This window comes from Nannospalax galili, unplaced genomic scaffold (assembly GCF_000622305.1).
Source record: "Nannospalax galili isolate Female #2095 unplaced genomic scaffold, S.galili_v1.0 scaffold473, whole genome shotgun sequence".
NCBI lineage: Eukaryota > Metazoa > Chordata > Mammalia > Rodentia > Spalacidae > Nannospalax > Nannospalax galili.
In genome coordinates this window covers 1,378,376-1,396,126 of record NW_008334092.1, presented here as the reverse complement: position 1 = coordinate 1,396,126, position 17,751 = coordinate 1,378,376, and the positions used below count along the sequence as shown (strand labels likewise).

Sequence of the window (17,751 nt, the reverse complement as noted above, 5' to 3'; positions counted from 1 at the left end):
TGCCTGTTGCACACATACTGTGTGCTAGGCCGCATGCTAGGTACCTTTTCACATCTGTCCACGGCACAGTGACCTACCAGCTTCCAGTCTCATACTTTTCGCAGAGGTCCACATTAGTTTGTGTAAGCAGCCCAAGAGCACAAAGCTCCTACATGGTGAAATTAGAATTTACCTACACGGCTGTGTGAGTTAATCTACAAAATCACAGACTTGCTTCTTCCAGTGCCTAGCTATGTCTTCCTTTCACTATCTGCCCAGTAAATTTGAAACTTTCTTTTGTGAATCATACCCCATTGTAAGTGTGTGTATGTACGTGTGCCTATATATGCACACACACACATGTGCACACACATGTGCACATACACATATATGCATTTTCCCATCACAACCCACAACGCACATACATATATAGAACAAAATGTCACCCAGGGGATTTCGCCTGGATGTAAGGGACCCTGAGCATTTCTCTTTCACTTTTTTAAATATACATTTTTATTATTTGTGCATTTCATACACTACATATTTGCACCCCCTCCCCTTTATGTAACCCCCCCCCATAGTTTGACCGCCAGATTTCATGCTTTTTGTCATATATGGCAAGGCCTATAGAGTCAAGTTTGTGTACCCGGGTGTCTCTTGGTGTGAGTTCATTCACTGGAGCCTGTTCAGCCTATCTAGCATCACTTCTTTAAAGACAACCAACTCTCCCTTACCTAGCAGTGATCAGCTGCCAATAGTTCATTGGCCAAGGTTTGGGCCTCCTGCCCATTTCCCCAGTTCTATCCTGGGTTTTGGTCTGATTGAGTTTGCATGGGTCTTGTGCATGCTATCATCATTGCTGTAAGTTCATATGAGCAAGTTACCAGAAGCCTAGAAAACTCTTCTTATGGTCATACACTACCCCTGGCTCCTACAGTCTGTCCACCCCCTCTTCTGCCATGATCTCTTCCACTTTATATACATATGTATATTTCTGTGTGTGTATGAGTGTATTGTCCTGCATGTGTGTTAAGTACACCCATGTCATGCAATACCCACGGAGGTCAGAAGAGCGTGTCAGATCCCTGGAACTGGAGTCAGGGATGATTATTAGCCACCATGTGGGTGCTGGGAACTGAAGCTCGGTCCTCTGCAAGAGCAACCAATGCTCTTAACTACTGAGCCATCTCCTCAATCCCCTCTTCCACTTTTTAGTGTTAGCTGCAACCTCTAAACTAACTTTACAAGCCTGGAGCAAGGTACAGCCCACAACCCAAGAAGCTCTGTTTCAGGCATGCTCTTTTTCAAGTTCTGTCCTCCACTCTCCGAGCCCTAACCCTCCCACACAGGGCTTTTTGTATTGCTACATCCTAGAGCTGCCAAGGTTGTGGGTACTTGTCCCAGATAACTTGGCCCTATCCTAAATATGGTTGCATGAATCAGGCATATCGACAGCTTCATTTTACAGACACACAGAGAGTGCCCCAACATGTGTGCACTGCAGGCTCAAGGTCTCATTCACAGTGTGCAGCCCAGATTTGTCCCCTGGGAGTGTCAGTGGGACATCTAGAACATCTGTTGACCTCCATTGTGTTAATACATGATTGTTCCCCAGGCCCATTTTTTTCTAGTGTTTTCCAGACAGAGTGCATAGTGTGAACATGCCCAGCCATCTTCTAGAGGGTCCTTTCATGGCTCTATGGAACAGCTTTCTCAGCCTCAGTCCTGCTGTGTCCCGGCTAGGATGCCCCAGAACAACAGCTGAAGATGGTTTAACAGAGGGATAAGTTTCAGAAGAGGCAGTGCAGCCATGGAAACTGCAGGGGTAGGGCCACATTTAAGGACTAAGCAACAAGGTGGCTGCTGTCACAACTGATCTCCTTAAAGCCACATCCTAGGGGCACAGTGGCAGGAGCTGAATCCATGGAAGACGGACCCTCTAGCAGATCTGGGAGACAGCTGCCAACCCAGTGTTGGGGCTCAGCAATGAATGTGGGAGGGGCCCCAGGAATCCCTGCCCTCCCTCTCTTTCCTCCAAACCATGTACCTCCCCTCTGCTGCCCCAGCAGGATGCCAGAAGGAGGAGCAAAGACCCTCCTATGCCTGCCCTGCACCATTAAGGCCCTCCGGCATGACCTGTGACTCCCCTATTCCCCAGAAGTCCACAAGGTAGACCCCAGAGACAGGTGGGAGGTCATTATCCCAGGATGAGTTTCACCCACTCTCTGTTCCACACCATGAGAGATGTCAGTGATTATGACCTGTCACCACCATAATGATCAATCCCTAACTGTATTGATGGACACAAACAAAACTAAAACTAAAGTTTAAAAACCCATATGACACATTCTGTTCTAATCAGAATTTAGTTGTACAGTCAGGCACACACACCTGTAAGCCCAACACACAGGAGGTTGAGACAAGAGGATCAGGAGTTCAATGCCAGCCTGAGCCGCATAGCAAGAGCATGTCTCAAAATGATAATAATAATAACAGTAATAATAAGGCTTGGAGATGTCTCAGTGGGTAAAGTGCTTGCCACAAATGCATAAGGACCAGAATTCAGATCCCCGGGACTCACATAAAAAGTAAGGTGGGCATGGCAGCTCACCTGTAATCCCAGTGCTCGAGAGGCATAGACAGAGGGGATCCCTGAGATAGAAGACTAGCTAGACTAGCCAAATTGGCAATCTCTGGGTTCAGAAGAGAGATCCTACCTCAGTAAATAAGATAGAGAGCAATTAAGAAAGACACTGGACATCAACCTCTGTCAGCCACACTCATGTACACATGCGCACACACCACAAACATGCCGGTAATTATAACAACAGTAATAATGAAAGACAGCTCAGTTGTCTGCATACCCAGATAGTATTTCAGCTAACACCGAGTCTGTCCGAAAGTCTGAGTCCTAGCTGGGCTCAGCTCTCACTGGCCATCAGAAGACAGGTAATATTGCACTTAACAGTGCTTGTCATGTGACCGTATGAGCGAAGGGTGGGGAGTTCCACTCACTTCTGAGGAGAACAAGTTAAGGAGAAGGGCAGACACAAGCTCGTATTTTCCCTACAGCTTGAGGAGCTGCAGTTGGGCCTGATTAGGAACTCTAGGAAAAAAAGATAAACAAAAGAGACAGTGACTTAGAGTGGCCCTCAGACAGATGTCAGGCACACAGTAGGACAGAACACACCAGGTAGCAAATGGCCAGACCATCTGAAACTGCCATGTTTAAGGTACCACAGCTATTTATGAATCAACAGCAGCCTCAGTCCAGCCTCTCCCTGCTCTTGAAAGGCCCTGAAATTAAGAATGGGTTTCATGTTTGTAAATCATTGAAGGAAAAGAAAAGATCAAAATAATAATGATGATAATAATGGGCTGGGAGGTGGCTTAGTGGGTAAGGGCACTTGCTGTGCACACATGAGGGTCTGAGTTCAAATACCCAAGACCTTTATTAAAAAAAAAAAAAAAAAAAACAACTGAGGTGTGGCCACATGTGTGCCTGTAACCCCAGTGTGACCCAAGCTTCAGAATGGGATGGGTTGGGGTATAAGAAACCACCTCGTCCAGCTAGCCCCACCCCCCTACTGTTCCCTAAACAAATCCACCAGCCAGGGCCTGAGTGTTCAAACACATGTCACCCTGTTGAGGACAGTTCACACCCAAAGTCCTTCTCACAGGTTGTGCTTACCAGTCTCCTAACTACAGCCCTTCTCTTCTGAAAACAGGGAATGTTATTCACCCTACAGGATCATGGGAAGTGAAAGAAGATCCTGACACATAGTAGGTTCTCAGAAAAAGGAACACTCTACCTCATAACCACCCATCTCCTGTCTGTGGAGAAATCTTGTGCAGTGGGAGAGACACAGCTGACACAGCCAGCTCCTCCTCAGCTATGTGTCCTGTGTATCGGTGACCAGCAGAATGGGCATGTCCCTTTGAAAACACATTACATTGGCCAGAAGCTCGAGGCTTGCAAGAGTCCCGGATGAGTTACTTTTCTCAGTGCTGTGACAAAATACTGACCACAGCGACTTAAAGAGGGAAGGTCTTATTCTGGCCTAGAGTTTGCACATCATAGCAAGGGACTCGTGACAGCAGGAACATGAGGTCACTGGGCATGTTGCACCAGCAGAAGCAGAGTGAGAGATGAGTGTTGGTGCTTAGTGTGCGCCCTCCTTTTTATTCAGTTCTGAATTCCAGCACATGGAATGGTACCACAGCGTTTACAGCAAGTGAGGCTCTGGCTCCCTGCCAGTAAGAAGTAGCCAGGCAGAGAATGAAAGGAAAATGCTTGGAGAGGACAGCCCAGCACAAGCAACCGAAACCAGGAGCTGCTGGCTATAGTGAGTCCCTTAAATGTCTTCCCTCTGGTCATTTTCTCCAACTGAATTCTCTAAAGTTGTTCATAAAGGCTGCCACAGAGCCCATCAATAATGGCAAAGATGCTGTTTTAGGAATTACTGGTCTAGGAGATGGCTCAGTCTATAGTGTGCCTGCCACTCAAGCCCAGGGACCTGAGTTTGGATCCCCAGCACCCAAGGGAAAGTCAGGGACAATGGTGGATATCTGTAACCCCAGCACTGAGGGGAGAGGGAGGGATGGAAACAGAGATCCCAGAACTCACTGCCAGCAAGCCTAGCCAATGGATCAACTCCAGGTTCAGTGAGAGACCCTGCCTCAAAAACTGAAGCAGAGAGAGCTGGAGAGATGGCTCTGCAGTTAAGAGCCCTGGCTGCTCTTGCAGAGGACCTGGGTTCAGTTCCCAGCACTGACATAGCAGCTAGAAATCACTTGTAACTCCAGTTCCAGGGGATCCAGTGCATTCTTCTGATCTCCATGGGCATTGCATAACACAGGTGCACTTACATACAAGCAAGCAATATACTCATACACCAAAAATAAAAATAATAAAGTATTTACAAAATAAGGTGGAGAGTGATGGAGAAGGATGCCTAACATCAACCTCTGGCCTCTACATGCACAGGCACATATGTGCACACATGAACATATACATACACCACACATACACACACACACACACACACACACACACACACACACACGCCTTCTAGAATGCAAGAGCTCTTCTCTTCAGGAATCCTGATGGCCACACAGCTTGTTCAGTGGGTTAGCTGGGAGGCCACACCAGCAGCATCCAGTAACGTACTCCTCACAGCCTCAGCTGGAGCCATGATTAGACCCTCTGCCAAATTCTAAACGTCTCCAAGCAGCGTGCCTAGCCGGCTCTGAGAAGCTCTGCATAATTTCCTCAATTATCAGCGATCCTTCAACATTTGCCTTCTTAGCGATGGTTTGTGCCAGAACTCGGGTTGCTGTGTGCATTATTTCTACTCAGCTGTTTGCTCTTCATTAATTGGAGCAGTGACTCCAGCCGCCCCCAGGCACCCTGATGATAGCTTTTTCCAGCAGCGGGACCTGTAGCCCTCAGTATACCTGTGACTCTTCGTTTTTGTTCCCTTCCATGTCGCCTGTCCCATCACTCTTCAGCACTGCTACCACATCTGAAGTTCTGCCAGATGTTTGTTTCATTTTCCTTTGTCACAGACAGCTGTAGTAAAATCTCACTGCTGAAGATTCCCACATCTGCTTCTCAGTTTGAGTCTTGTCACCTTTTCCCTGCCAGAATATCCCATCATCTTCTATCCCAACAACCTCTCCAAGTTTTCTTAAATCCTTCAGGATTTAGGACCATGCCCCCTTTACCAAACACCATGCTATTAACAGCAGTTACTTGGTTGGCTCTGTGTCACCTCACAGTCTGGCAAGCCTTTCAACGTTTTAACACCACACTGTTATCTACAAACTTCAAGAACCATGTGATCAAGTTAAAAAAAATTCACCTACATACAAAAAAAATCCTCTTAATGACTTAAGAGTCATAATGTCTTTATGTTCATGTGTCCACTGAATTCTTAGCCGTCCTTGGCTGTATTCAGCCTGTGAGTTATAGGTTGCGCATGAGATCTTTGACAGGCTGGAACCTTCAAGCTAAAGTTTATCCTACTCAAAAATGAATGTGAAACGCTGAGATATTGGTAGTCATGACCATAGATTTCCAGTGGTCAATGCCAGTTTCAAGAGACAGCCCAAAGCTTTGGACCCTGGAAACCCTAAGCACCTTAAGATTCACCTCTCTGAATGTCACATGTTATGTAAGTAGTGGGGTTTGGATTCCAGTCAGTCTCTGTGCCTTCACTTTCTAATTTATCATTCAGTCTTTTCTTGTCCTTTAGTGTTCCAACACCCTTCCAGCTTCTGGGATGACGTCAGAAATGATGTCACTAATTCTTCCGTCTCCGTTTGCAGACATTGTGGCAAAGTGAGCCATCTCTCCAGGGACTGTCACAGGGTTAGGCTGAACACTAAGTTCTATAAATATGGTGTTGACATGCATGTTGGCATGCACCATGGCACCTTTCCTGGTTTCCACTGGACCAACACCCCTGCTCATCTGCCCTGACCCTTCCGTGTGACTGTGCATGCCAGCATAGTAGCTGGTGATGGTGGTCACCCAGCTCTTTGCTCACTGAGCCTGGGGCTCATAGTTTGTATTCATTCATCCCATGTGTCAGTTGATTCGGAGGCCACCCCAGCTCTGTTCAGGAACCACCAGTCTTCCTTTGGTTCTGAGGAAGGGCTAGAGCATCAGCTATGTCCACACCCCAAAGCCTTCAATCCCAGGCATCTACCCTGCATGTCACAGCTTTAGCATAAGTCTGGGTTGAAAAGTTAGCATTCTGGACCCTAGCCTTACCTAGCAAAGGACTATGGATAGCTGAGGCAGATCTGCAGGGTCAGTGGCCTAGCAGCAAGAACGGGGAGGACGTGGGGTGCACACACAGCCTTCTCATGTTGTAGAAAGAAGACATCAGATTTCAGCTCATAAAAGACCACTCTGCAGCTTTTTAAAAGATGGGCTCAAGGGGGCAAAAGAAAATCCAAGCAAGAAAGGGTGAGATTAGACATAAGCAGCTTAGACACTAGCAAGAAGAGTTGGAGGAACTGAGGAGGGATGAATTGGATTTGGGGAAGGAGTGATCACAGGAGAAGAGTTAGAACTGGCTCAGCCAAGAGGACAGCAGATGCAGACTCTGGGCTCTATTTCTGCACTCCCATAGCCTTGGGGACAGGTCAGCTTCTCTCCCTAACAGATCTCTGTCTTCTGTTCATTCAGCCCGATAACTCAAGCTGCAGACTAGAGAGCCATTCATGTCACCAGATTCCTCTAGCTCAATGTGTACCATGCATCCCACTAACCTTTACAACAGCGGGGAAATGTCTTGTAATTAACCAGGATATAAAGGATGATGGAGCAGCCTGGCAGTCTCCTGTAGTCATTCTCGTTCGGAAGAGATGGATGTACCTACTAAGATTTCCATCAACCAGTTAGAGCTGGCACACATCTCCTGGGAGTCCTGACTGTTCACCTACAGTGAGAAAGTGACTATCCATATGTGTGTGACTTGAATTCTGTATGTGAGTGTCTGGTTCACGTATATGCTCAAGAGGGTTCTGGTTGTAGTTATGAATAAGCGTGTGTGCTTGCATGGTTGTGTGTGTGTGTGTGTGTGTGTGTGTGTGTGTGTGCATGTGTGTGTGAACAAGGGATGTGCATTCAAGTGTAATGGGAATCACAAGGCCAGCCCCCAGCTACATCTTTTCTCTACTTCACTGATGCTGACAGAATCCTCTTTTTTTCCTCTTCTTTTCACGTGTCTCTGTGTGGTATGTGGGTACACGTGTTTGCATGTGTGTGGATGCTCATGTACCATGTGTGGGCGTTGGGTGTATGCCTATAAAGACCTGAAGCTGATGTCCAGAATCTGCCTCCATTGTTCTTTTACCTTATTCATTGAGGCAGGGTCTCTCAATCAAACCAGAGCTCACTGATGAGGCTAGTCTCTCCACCCAGCTTGCTCCAGGGATCCTCTGTCTCTCTACCTTCCAAATTGGAATGACAGGAGAGCTACCATACCCACCCAGCGTTTAGGTGGGTTCTGGGTATCTGAACTCCTGTCTTCTTGCTTGCACACTAAGCACTCTCACAGCCGAGCCATCTCCCATCCCCCAGAATCTTGTTTCTATCAGTGCTTGTGCACAACCCCAGTGACACCAGCCTAGTAGGAAGATCTACAGATGAATGAACAGACAAGCACTGTGAACAATTGTATCCCAGAAATTCTCTTGCTGACTTCTTTAACTACTGGTTTGACCTTCCTTCTAACTGGGCCTACAGCCATGCTCTCTGGAGCTCCATAGAGACACCTACCCTGTGCCCTGACCTTCCTCCTTGGCATCCCCAGTCTACCTGGATCTGCTGAGCTAGCTGTTCAGTGAGCTCATTTTATGGCTGATTTCCCCTGGCGTGCCATGTTCCACAGTCGGTCTCCACCCACCTCTGCAGGCTCTTCAGCAGACAAGGTAGCTCTGTGCAAACCCAGGATGTGATTGTGTCCCTGGGATCCCCACAACTGAGATCTCAGCATCTGAAGGTAGCTCTTTGATGCTAATGTTCCTGGTGATACAGATCTTCCCTAGATCCATATTTCCTGATGTCAGTCAATGTTTTCATTGCTGTGACAAACACCCAAGAGAAACAACTTAAAAGAATGAAGGATTTATTTCGGCTCTTGGTTTCAGTTCAAAGGCTGCAGGCTTCACCACTTTGGGCCTGCAGCAAGGCAGAGCAATGGGAATGTGTGATGGAGAAGGTTGCTCACCTTAGACAGCCAGGAAGCAGAAAAGAGGAACAGGAATGGGCCAAGGCGAAGACACACCTTCAAAGGCTTGCCCCCAGTGACCCACCTCCCACAGTTCCAAGACCTCTTAACAGTCCACTAAAATTTTGACTTCATCAGTGGATTAAACCCTTGGCTAGGAAAGAGACTTGAGAAGCTAATTTTCTCTGGAAATGCCCTCCTAAGCACACTCAGGGGTATGCTTTCCTAAGCTCCTAGGTGCCTCTCAATCCGAACTAGTTGAAAATGTAATTAACCATCACAAGCCCATCCTTGTTAACCTTCAAACACAGCTCCTTAACACACCCCTAATCTTTAAATAAAGACAATAGCAGGCTCATAATTCCATGTAACATAAATATAACTACCCTGTAAACAACCAAAAAAGCCACTGGTTTCTACCTCAGAGCCTTAAGACACAGACAGATTGTAAAAATGTTCATTAACATAGTGTGGTGTGAGCATAACGTGTTGATTCACGGTGGAGACTTTGCACCCAAACCTCTTTACTGTCCCCACTCCTGTCTGCATTTTGGTCTTCTGAGTTCCAATCAGAACTTCCCATAAATCTCTGCTCACAGCATCCTAGGCTTCTTCTATCCTGCTTCTCCAGACTCTTCCAAATTCTCCCCAAATCCTGTTCTGTAGGCTTCTGAACCCCATTATCAAATAGTCACAGCAACAACTCCACTTCTCCGGAACCATTTTCTGTTAAATTTTTGTTGCTGAAACAAAATACCTGACAAAATCGATTGAAGGGAGAAGCTTTATTTTCGCTCACTGTTCAGAGGCTTCAGCCCATGATCGATTGGCTCCATTGCTTGAGATGAAGCTGGCCATCATGTTGGGGAAAACGTGCAGCAAAGCCACCCACCTCATGGTGGACAGGAAGCAGAGAGACAGGAAAGGTTCAAGGCAAGGTACAGACCCCACGGAGGCGCCCCATTGCCTACTTTCTCCAGTTCAACTCTCCTCTTAGTCTCCAGCACACACGCTCTCCAAAATAACACCACCAGCTGGAAACCTAGACTTCAAACACATGAGCCCTGCCCAGGGGCATTTCATGTTCAAGCTGTAACACTGATCCATTCCATTCATCAGTTTCCACACAACGTGGGCCAACTGCAGGCTTCACTTCCCCAGAGCCCAGGCCTGGGCCAGCTGGCCTGGATGGGCGTTCTTTAGGGATGGTATGGCTGGAGTGAGAATGCCGTCTCAGAGAATTGTGACCCCTGTACTTCCCAGGATAACATGATGAGGATACAAATTCCACCCATGAGTTTTTTTCTAAAAATATGTATTTTAAAATTTTGTGTGTATGAGTGTTTTGCTAACATGTGTGAAAGTACACCCATGTCATTCAGTGCCCACACAAGTCATAAGAAGGCCTAGGATCCCCTGGAACTGGAGTTAGGAATGGTTATTAGCCACCATGTGAGTGCTGGGAACTGAACCCGGGTCCTCTGCAAGAGCAGCCGGTGCTCTTAACCACTGAGCCATCTCTCCAGTCTCCACTCCCCTGCCAACCATGGATTCTAATGTGTGTCTGATGACCTCACCATGCCCAAAAGCATCATGGATCATGCAGATGTGGAGGCCAACCTCTAAGGAGTAAACAGTAATAAGGTTTATACATGTATTAGCAGATGCCTTCTCATTTAGCTCTCATCACCTTGGCAAACTCTATCACACAGTAAAAGTATCAGGAACAAAAGGGGAAGAAGGGAAGTAAGTGTCGTCAGGGGCTGTGGGATGATGTCATCCACTACTGAATGCTGCACATAGGCTACTAGGCACAGATCCTTAGGGTTAGACAGCCCTTTGGGGCAGAAATGAGTGGAGAGGATGGACCTCGAAACCAGGAGTTCTTCTGGGGTCTCGGGAGGGAGGAGGGAGGGAGGCTTTTCCTCTTCTGTCTTTCAGAAGGGAGGAAGAGGGGCCATCTTAGCGGAACCTCTCCTCCTGTTCACACTACTCCTGTCCACATCAACAGCTCCACAGGAAACCCAAGGGGCACGTGCCCCTGGGAAGAGTGGAAGAGTGTCCACGGTTCTCTGTTCCCATCCTCAACCCCTCCCTCCAGTGGACACTAGAGCTGGAGATGGGAGTCCATGAAAATCCTGCAGTTCCACCCTTACCTCTTGGCCAGGCGTAGTGAGCCTGCTCTTTAGACCTGCCTCAGATGAGCTGTAGGGGACCTGAGACCCCCACACTCCCCTTGCTGCCCTGGGGCCTTGAGGACAGGAGCTCCACGTTCCTCACGGTGCTCAGACAGCTCTGCTTCTCCTGGGGATGGCTGAATCCCTGTCATACCATGTTAGCTTGCCTTGAATAATGCATGTTTCCCTGCTAATGCCCTCTGTTTGATAATGTGCCCATGTTAGTGTTCATTGGAAATTTTCCTGCTGGATACACACAGAGAGCAATGCACATTTATAAAGGACGTTCCAGTGCGCGGAGGGAGGATGGAGCTGTGTGGTAGTAACCGAATTTCATCAGGTGTTCAGCATAGACAGTGACTTCTAAGAGGGCTAAATCTTCAGTTGTTGTTTTTCTTTATTTAGCAAAAGGTAGGGGAACTGGGCAACCCCCTCACATACACCCGATCACTGTGGATTTTGGTTTGGGGAGTGACATGTTTCGTACAATCCTGAGTGAATGCCTGAATCTTCAGCCCTGAACTGGGGACAGGAAAAGGCCAGGGAAGGTGTACCATTCCCTTGGATTTGCTCACGGGGCTGGTTACAGAAAATCTGAGGTTCATCTGTGTCCTAACACTAGTCACCTGACCCTCCTTGAGCCCCAATTGTGTTTTCTATCTAGTAAGCATAATAACTACCAATCAAGGGTACTGGAACCTTAAGGACACGTTGACATGATTCCTGGAGCCCCACTGTGCTTGAAGCAGTGGTTTTAGGCACTGGGGATACAGCAGTGAACAGGAAGTCTTACCTTGACGCAGTAAGCCTTGTAAATGAGCCAGATATGGGTGGCTCATGCCTTTAATTGTGGCACTCCAGGGGCAGAAGCAGGCAGATCTCTGTGAATTCGAGGCCACCCTGGTCTCCATAGCAAATTGCAAGCCAACCAGAGCTTAAAAAAAAAAAAGCCTCGTAAATGAGATCGTATGCTACACAGCTGGAGAGAAGAAGCCGAGAGGGGCAGGAGAGCTGGGGCTGGAGGTGCCATTTTAATGGTGTGCTTAGGGAGGGCTCAGCAAGGAAAAGAGTTTTGTCCAATTGCTTGTAGAGAAAAAGGGAGCAAGTCACAGAGATATTTTGGGGAAAGCGATCTAGGGAACCGACAGTCAAAGCAATATGCCTGGCAACCTCAAGGAGGACTGTAAAGTTGGACATGAGTGATGGAGGTCAAGGAGAGGCCCAAGAGGGCTCACGGGGAGAGCAGATTTGTCCTCATGGGCCATTTTACAGACTCCAGCTCATGCTTCAGGAAAGCAGGTTGACATCAAAGAGCTCCGAGCAGGGGTGTAGTGTGGTCTGAGCTATGCTTTGCAAAAAGAGTCCTCTGACTCTTGTGCTGAGAGCAGACTTCCCCAGGGCCAAGGGAGGAAGGTGGGAGGCCGGCCAACTAGGGAAGAAACATCAGCAACTTGAACCAGGGGGGCTAGACATGGAGATTTTAAGAAGTGGTTGCATCAGGCTTATATTTGGAAGGATTTACTGAGGCATTGTGTGTGGTTTTGTGGGTCGGGGGGAAAGAGCCAATTTCAGTAAAGAACTCGTAAAATACCCAGGGCCTAGCACACAGCAAGTACCTAGTCACAGCTGTTACTGTTGCTGTACATCAACCTTAGTAGGGCAGCGTCAGCAGGCAGAGGCCAACTGGGATGGTGCACAGGGATCTGGAATTGAACAGATGGGCCAAGGTTTATAACCAAAGATGAGATGAAGTCTTCAGTGGCCAGAAGAACGTCCTGGGGAATAGGAGTGGTCAGACCAAAGGAGGCAGGTGGGTAGAAAGGACGGCCTCTGTAATCAGAGAGCTCCAGATTGCTACCCTTTGGGTGTAGTTCCACAAAGTCCTGAGGAGCTGTGGAATAGATAAAGGAAAGGCTAACCATCCATCAGGCAGCCACCCAAATACAGTCCCCCAGGGATCAGCTTCCCCTGTTCCCAAGTCAACTGATACAGGTTGGGTCTGGATAGGCCTGTTGGTTCTAGGGTACTACGCGTCTCTATCCTCTGAGAGCAGCCGTGTCTTCTCATGATGGTGAAGATGCAAGAGGCAAGCCTAATCTGGCAGGTGCCTTTCAAGGCCTCTAAAGTTTCCAGTGACTAAACTGAAGGTCAAGGGGCAGGAGGGAAAATATACCTCACCTCTGCAATGGGAAGAACCATAAAAATCATTATCACAGGGCTGATAGCTCAGTGGTAGAGTGTTTGCCTGACATACATGAGGCCCCGGGTTCAATTCCTAGTACCACACATACATGGAAATTGTATCACAAAGGGTATGGATATGGGAAATGGTGACAATTTGAGTTTGTCATTCCTGTCAGGGCTGGCTCAGAAACTGGGCAGAGGGAAGAATCACCCTGAAAAGAGGAAAGGGGAGCTAGAAAGATGTCTCAGTGGTTAGGAGCACTGACTGCTCTTGCAGAGGACCTATGTTCAGTTCCCAGCACCCACATGGTGGCTAACAAGGTCCATGCCTCCAGTTACAGGTGACCTGACACCCTCTTCTAACCTCCACAGGGATTGTAAGACATGCGTGCACTTACATACATGCGGACAATACACTCAAATACATAAAATAAAATAAATAAAAAGAGGAAAGATTTGTTTGGGCTCATGGTTTCAGAGGTTATCAGTCTGCTGGTGCCTGGCCCTATTGCTTTGGGCCTGTGACAACACAGTATATCATGGTAGGAGCCCCTGGTAGAAATTGTTCACCTACCTACAGCTGCGAAGCAAAAAGAGAAAGAACTGGTCTGGGATCCAAACGTCCCTTTCCAGGATACATGTTTAATGACCTAACCTCCTTCCACTAAGTTGTCAGCTAGTAACTGAGCCCTTAGTACATAGCTGTGATGGAATGCTGTAGGTCTAAACTTAGCAGACTGCAGAGCTATGGGAGGATGCTGCTCACAACAGGTTCCCTGAGGAGCAGGCTGAACTCAGTAGTTCCAATAGTGAAACCTCACACTCAGAAGAGGCCTGGACAAGTCCCAGAATTCCTCAGATACCACCAGGTGGGAAAGCAACACCTTTCCTACCTCCCCCAGACAGCTAGTGCTTCACAGTAAGGAGCCTGCCACTCTTGACTGCTACTTTTGTGATGTTCCTATCCAGAAAGCCTCCCACCATGGACTGTCCTAAGCCAAGGGAGAGGATCAATCTCACTTGCTGGTGTGTCCAACCTGTGGCCTCTGGACCAACCACGTGCAGCCCGGGATAGCTGTGAATGCAGCCCAACACAAAATCCTAAGCTTACTTAAACATTATGAGACTTTTATTGCTGTTGTTGTTTTAACTCAATCCCCTATTTCTTGAGTGGAAACTTAGTAGGTAGACCCCGTTGTACTGCAATATCAAAAAGTTGGACGTGCCTCATTCTACAGGAACTCATCACAGACAACATCTTTAACCGTCTTTCCTCTTTTGGCCTCTCTAGTCAAGAAGCAGATTGAACTGAAGTCTCGAGGTGTGAAGCTGATGCCCAGCAAAGATAACCAGAAGACGTCTGTGTGTAAGTGTCCACTGGCCCGGCTCGCTTGTCAGGGCGTAGGCCTCAAGCTTGGGTCAGACCCTCCGGCGCTGTGATTGCGGGGAAGCCAGACTCTGCTAGATGACTTCCTTGGTCCCTCCCTCCATGTGCTCATGGACTCACTAAGCCAGCGGCCATCGAGCAGCCCTGGGCCTGTCCTTTGCCGTCTCCTTCCATCGCCTCCCTCCTCTTCCTTCCTCACTTGCCATTTGATCTGCAGTCCAGGGAGTCATTACTACACATTTCTCTCTTTATTTTTCCTTTTGAATCACTTCCACCTGCTAAGACAGTCCTCTCTCTGGCTCCTCTTCAGGTTGGGACATTGGGGGTACTGGGGGGCATCTAAGGCCATATGCTACAGGGAAGGAAAGGAAGGGACATTTCTAGTAAGAGGTCCTCTATGAATGATGGATCTAGCTGGGCAGGGCAGAGTGGGGAGTTGGGTCCTGCCTCCAGAGGTAATGGGGGAAATGCTAGGTGCACAGGGAGGTCTGCGTCTTTGAGAATATGTTCTTACTACTGAGAAAAGAGGCCTAGTGCTGGGGAATGGTCTAGAATGTCACATGTGGAGACACCTGATGAGCCTGTGTTGAGGGTCTTTAGAATACAAACACACAGGAGCCAGTAGGGAGTCTTCCAGTCCCCTGAAGGCCCCAGAACCCCACCTTCCTCATGGAAGTACGTGCAGGGGATCCACTCTGGTCCCCCAGATGACAAGCTCCTGGGTTTCTTTCTTGCCCTGCTTACCTTTGCTGCCCTCCCCCCTCCTCCTCTTCCTCTTCCTCTTCCTCCTCCTCCCCCTTACCCTCCCCCCCTTTCCGCTTCCTCTGACTCACCCTCCCCTTCTTCCTTCCCTCTCTGCTTCCCACATGTCTCTGCTGCTCTTTCTGGGCCTATCTGGCTCCCACCTTGCCCTCTTTCTGCCTCACCTCTGTGCACGCAGTTGCCAGAAGTAGAGATGGAGGGCAGCCACCAGGTTCCCAAGCTCTGTACTGGATGTCTGTGGCCAGGAGAAGGCTGTGGGCAGAGGCAGTTGGGGCCTGGTCCTGACCAGAATGAGTCAGGATGTGGGACTTGTTCCTGTCTTTCAAGTTCCGTAAGTCAGAAGGTACTAGTAGCACTGGATCAATTTGTAGAACAGCATGGTTCTCTTTGGTGCACCTGGCCCCAAGGGGGGTAGATGGCAGAGGGAAGCAGGGGACTCTGCTTTTGTGCTTGACTGCGGGGGAGTCAGTGGAAGGGGTGGGGCCCTAGGAGAGTCCAGGCTCAGCCCAGGACCCTGCAGAGAAGCACCTGCTTCTGCCCTAAGCTCAAATGTTCTTTCTTTCTATAGCCAGAGACCAAACTGGGGCGATGGTGGCTTTTTCATTGTGGCGCCAAAATCAAGCTTAGGGCAATGATCCTGTGTGGGAGGACCAAGTGTTTATCCCACGTTACCCTAGAAACCAATCTCTCAGTTTCTGCATCTGTAGATGCCTTCCTCCCAGGGGTGCTATTGGATCTAAGATGGGCCTACCTGACTAGGACTGCAGGAGGCCCACAGAGCAGCTGAAAAACTACGTGTGATATTGGGGCGCGTTTTTCTGAGAGTCCATCCATGGCTTTTTGTCACCTACAGCTCCCCCAGATGTCCACAGCACTCCCAGAAAGATGAAAAGCTATTCTAAGGAAAGAATGCAAACATGCATCCGCACTGTTTTTTTCTAACAGGGTATCAATCTCCATTGTAAGGTCTCCTGAGGAAGGGGTGAAAGTGACTCAAGGGTGCTCAGAGGCAGACCGCTGCTGTCTGCCTGTGCCTGGCCCTTTCTGTTCTGCCCAGAACCCCTGTGGATAGCTGTCCTGAACTCAGGGAAGGGGTGGATCCTACCAGTTGCCTCCAGCAGACAGTCCTTGAGAACCAGAGCCCTTGGTCATCACTCTGGACTGTGCACCTATCTGTGCCTCCATTCACCTTGGGTAGAAGGCATTGCTGCAGCATCTTCCTCACCGTGGGAGCCGCCTGGTTAGAGTCAGGATTACCCTGCGTTTGTGTTCCCCAGGAACCAATGGCAAATTAATGCTCCAAGTAACGGCGGCTGCTTTAGATAGGCAGTGAAGGTAGGAAGTTATGAAGAAAATGGGAAATGCCTCTGCAATTCACATAGGATGTAAGTTTGTTTCCTAGAAAGATGGTAAGGCCTCAAAGGATGACCATCACTACCCTGGAAAGGGGCATTGGCTGGGTGTGAGCTGCATCCGTGTGTTTATAACTTCCTAGATGGTGCCTGAACCTCAGGGCCTGACTGACTTCAGGGAGACAGGGCAGGTGGGCTTTGACAGCATGGGTCATCCGCGCCCTCATCCGCAGCCTTCTGCCCTCCCTGTTTATTGGATGGTGCCAGTAATGAATGAAAAGGCAAGAGAAGTGTCCTCAACGTGCTGCTGGGGGGTGGGTGGTTCCCATGCGGTGGTCCAGTGGCAGAGAAATTGGGATGAGTATGAGCAGGCTGAGTGGACAGAACTTAAGATGGGTATTGGAGTCAGCTTGGACTCTGCAGCAGGCATGGTTTGCAAATGGTTCACAGGTGGAATGGGGAAGCCATCAAGGACAGCTCTTGAGACTGGGGACTTACTGTCTTTACTCCCCCAACCCCCATTATCCCGGAGGCCCCAGTCACCTCCTTCCTTCCATTCCTTGTAAAACACCATATGTTCCTGGAAACAGGAGCTTGTTCTGCTTTGGGGCTGTCGCTTCAGTCTTCCTGCCCCTGCCTGATAGTTTCTGGGTTGGTGGGAATGGTAGCCTTCTTAAGTTTAGAATGTGAAAACTTTAGAGGTACAGGCTTGGCAAAGAAGGGACGGGCTAGAGACTACTACCCAGAGGGATGACCTGCCTCAACATGGCAGGGTATAGCTACCCAATGGCACTGCCACACAACCGAGAGTACAGCTGGTGACTGGCCTGAGCTTATAGCCTGTCTAAATGCTCAGATTCCCTTGGTGGCCATCCTCAGGGCTGCCTGAAGTTTTGAGCAGTGACTAGTTTAGGTCTCTACTTGCCACACTGACCCTCAGTAATGGCCCCACTTCCCTTACTGCAGTCAGCCACCAGCGTCCTCATGCCTCCAGACCCAGAAAGCCACTGCTCTCCCTCTTCTGCCCTGGCCTTCAATCGCCCTGGGATCCTCCTTCCTACATCCATTCCCAGCATCACATGCCTCTAACAGGCCTTTGTCCTTGACCTGAACAAGTACGGAACTTCCTTCAATAATGAGAGGTGATTCAGATCTTATGGGCCCTT

The 17,751-nt window shown here is 48.7% G+C and overlaps 1 protein-coding gene across 1 annotated transcript in view; it reads left to right on the top strand.

Moving 5' to 3' along the window:
- Positions 1-17,751, top strand: part of Csmd2 (CUB and Sushi multiple domains 2) — a 633,859-nt gene that overhangs the window by 330,276 nt on the left and 285,832 nt on the right. Inside the window, exon 9 of the mRNA XM_029561678.1 lies at positions 14,376-14,450. Within this exon, the coding sequence (XP_029417538.1) occupies positions 14,376-14,450 (75 nt within the window). The remainder of the gene's footprint in view (positions 1-14,375; positions 14,451-17,751) is intronic.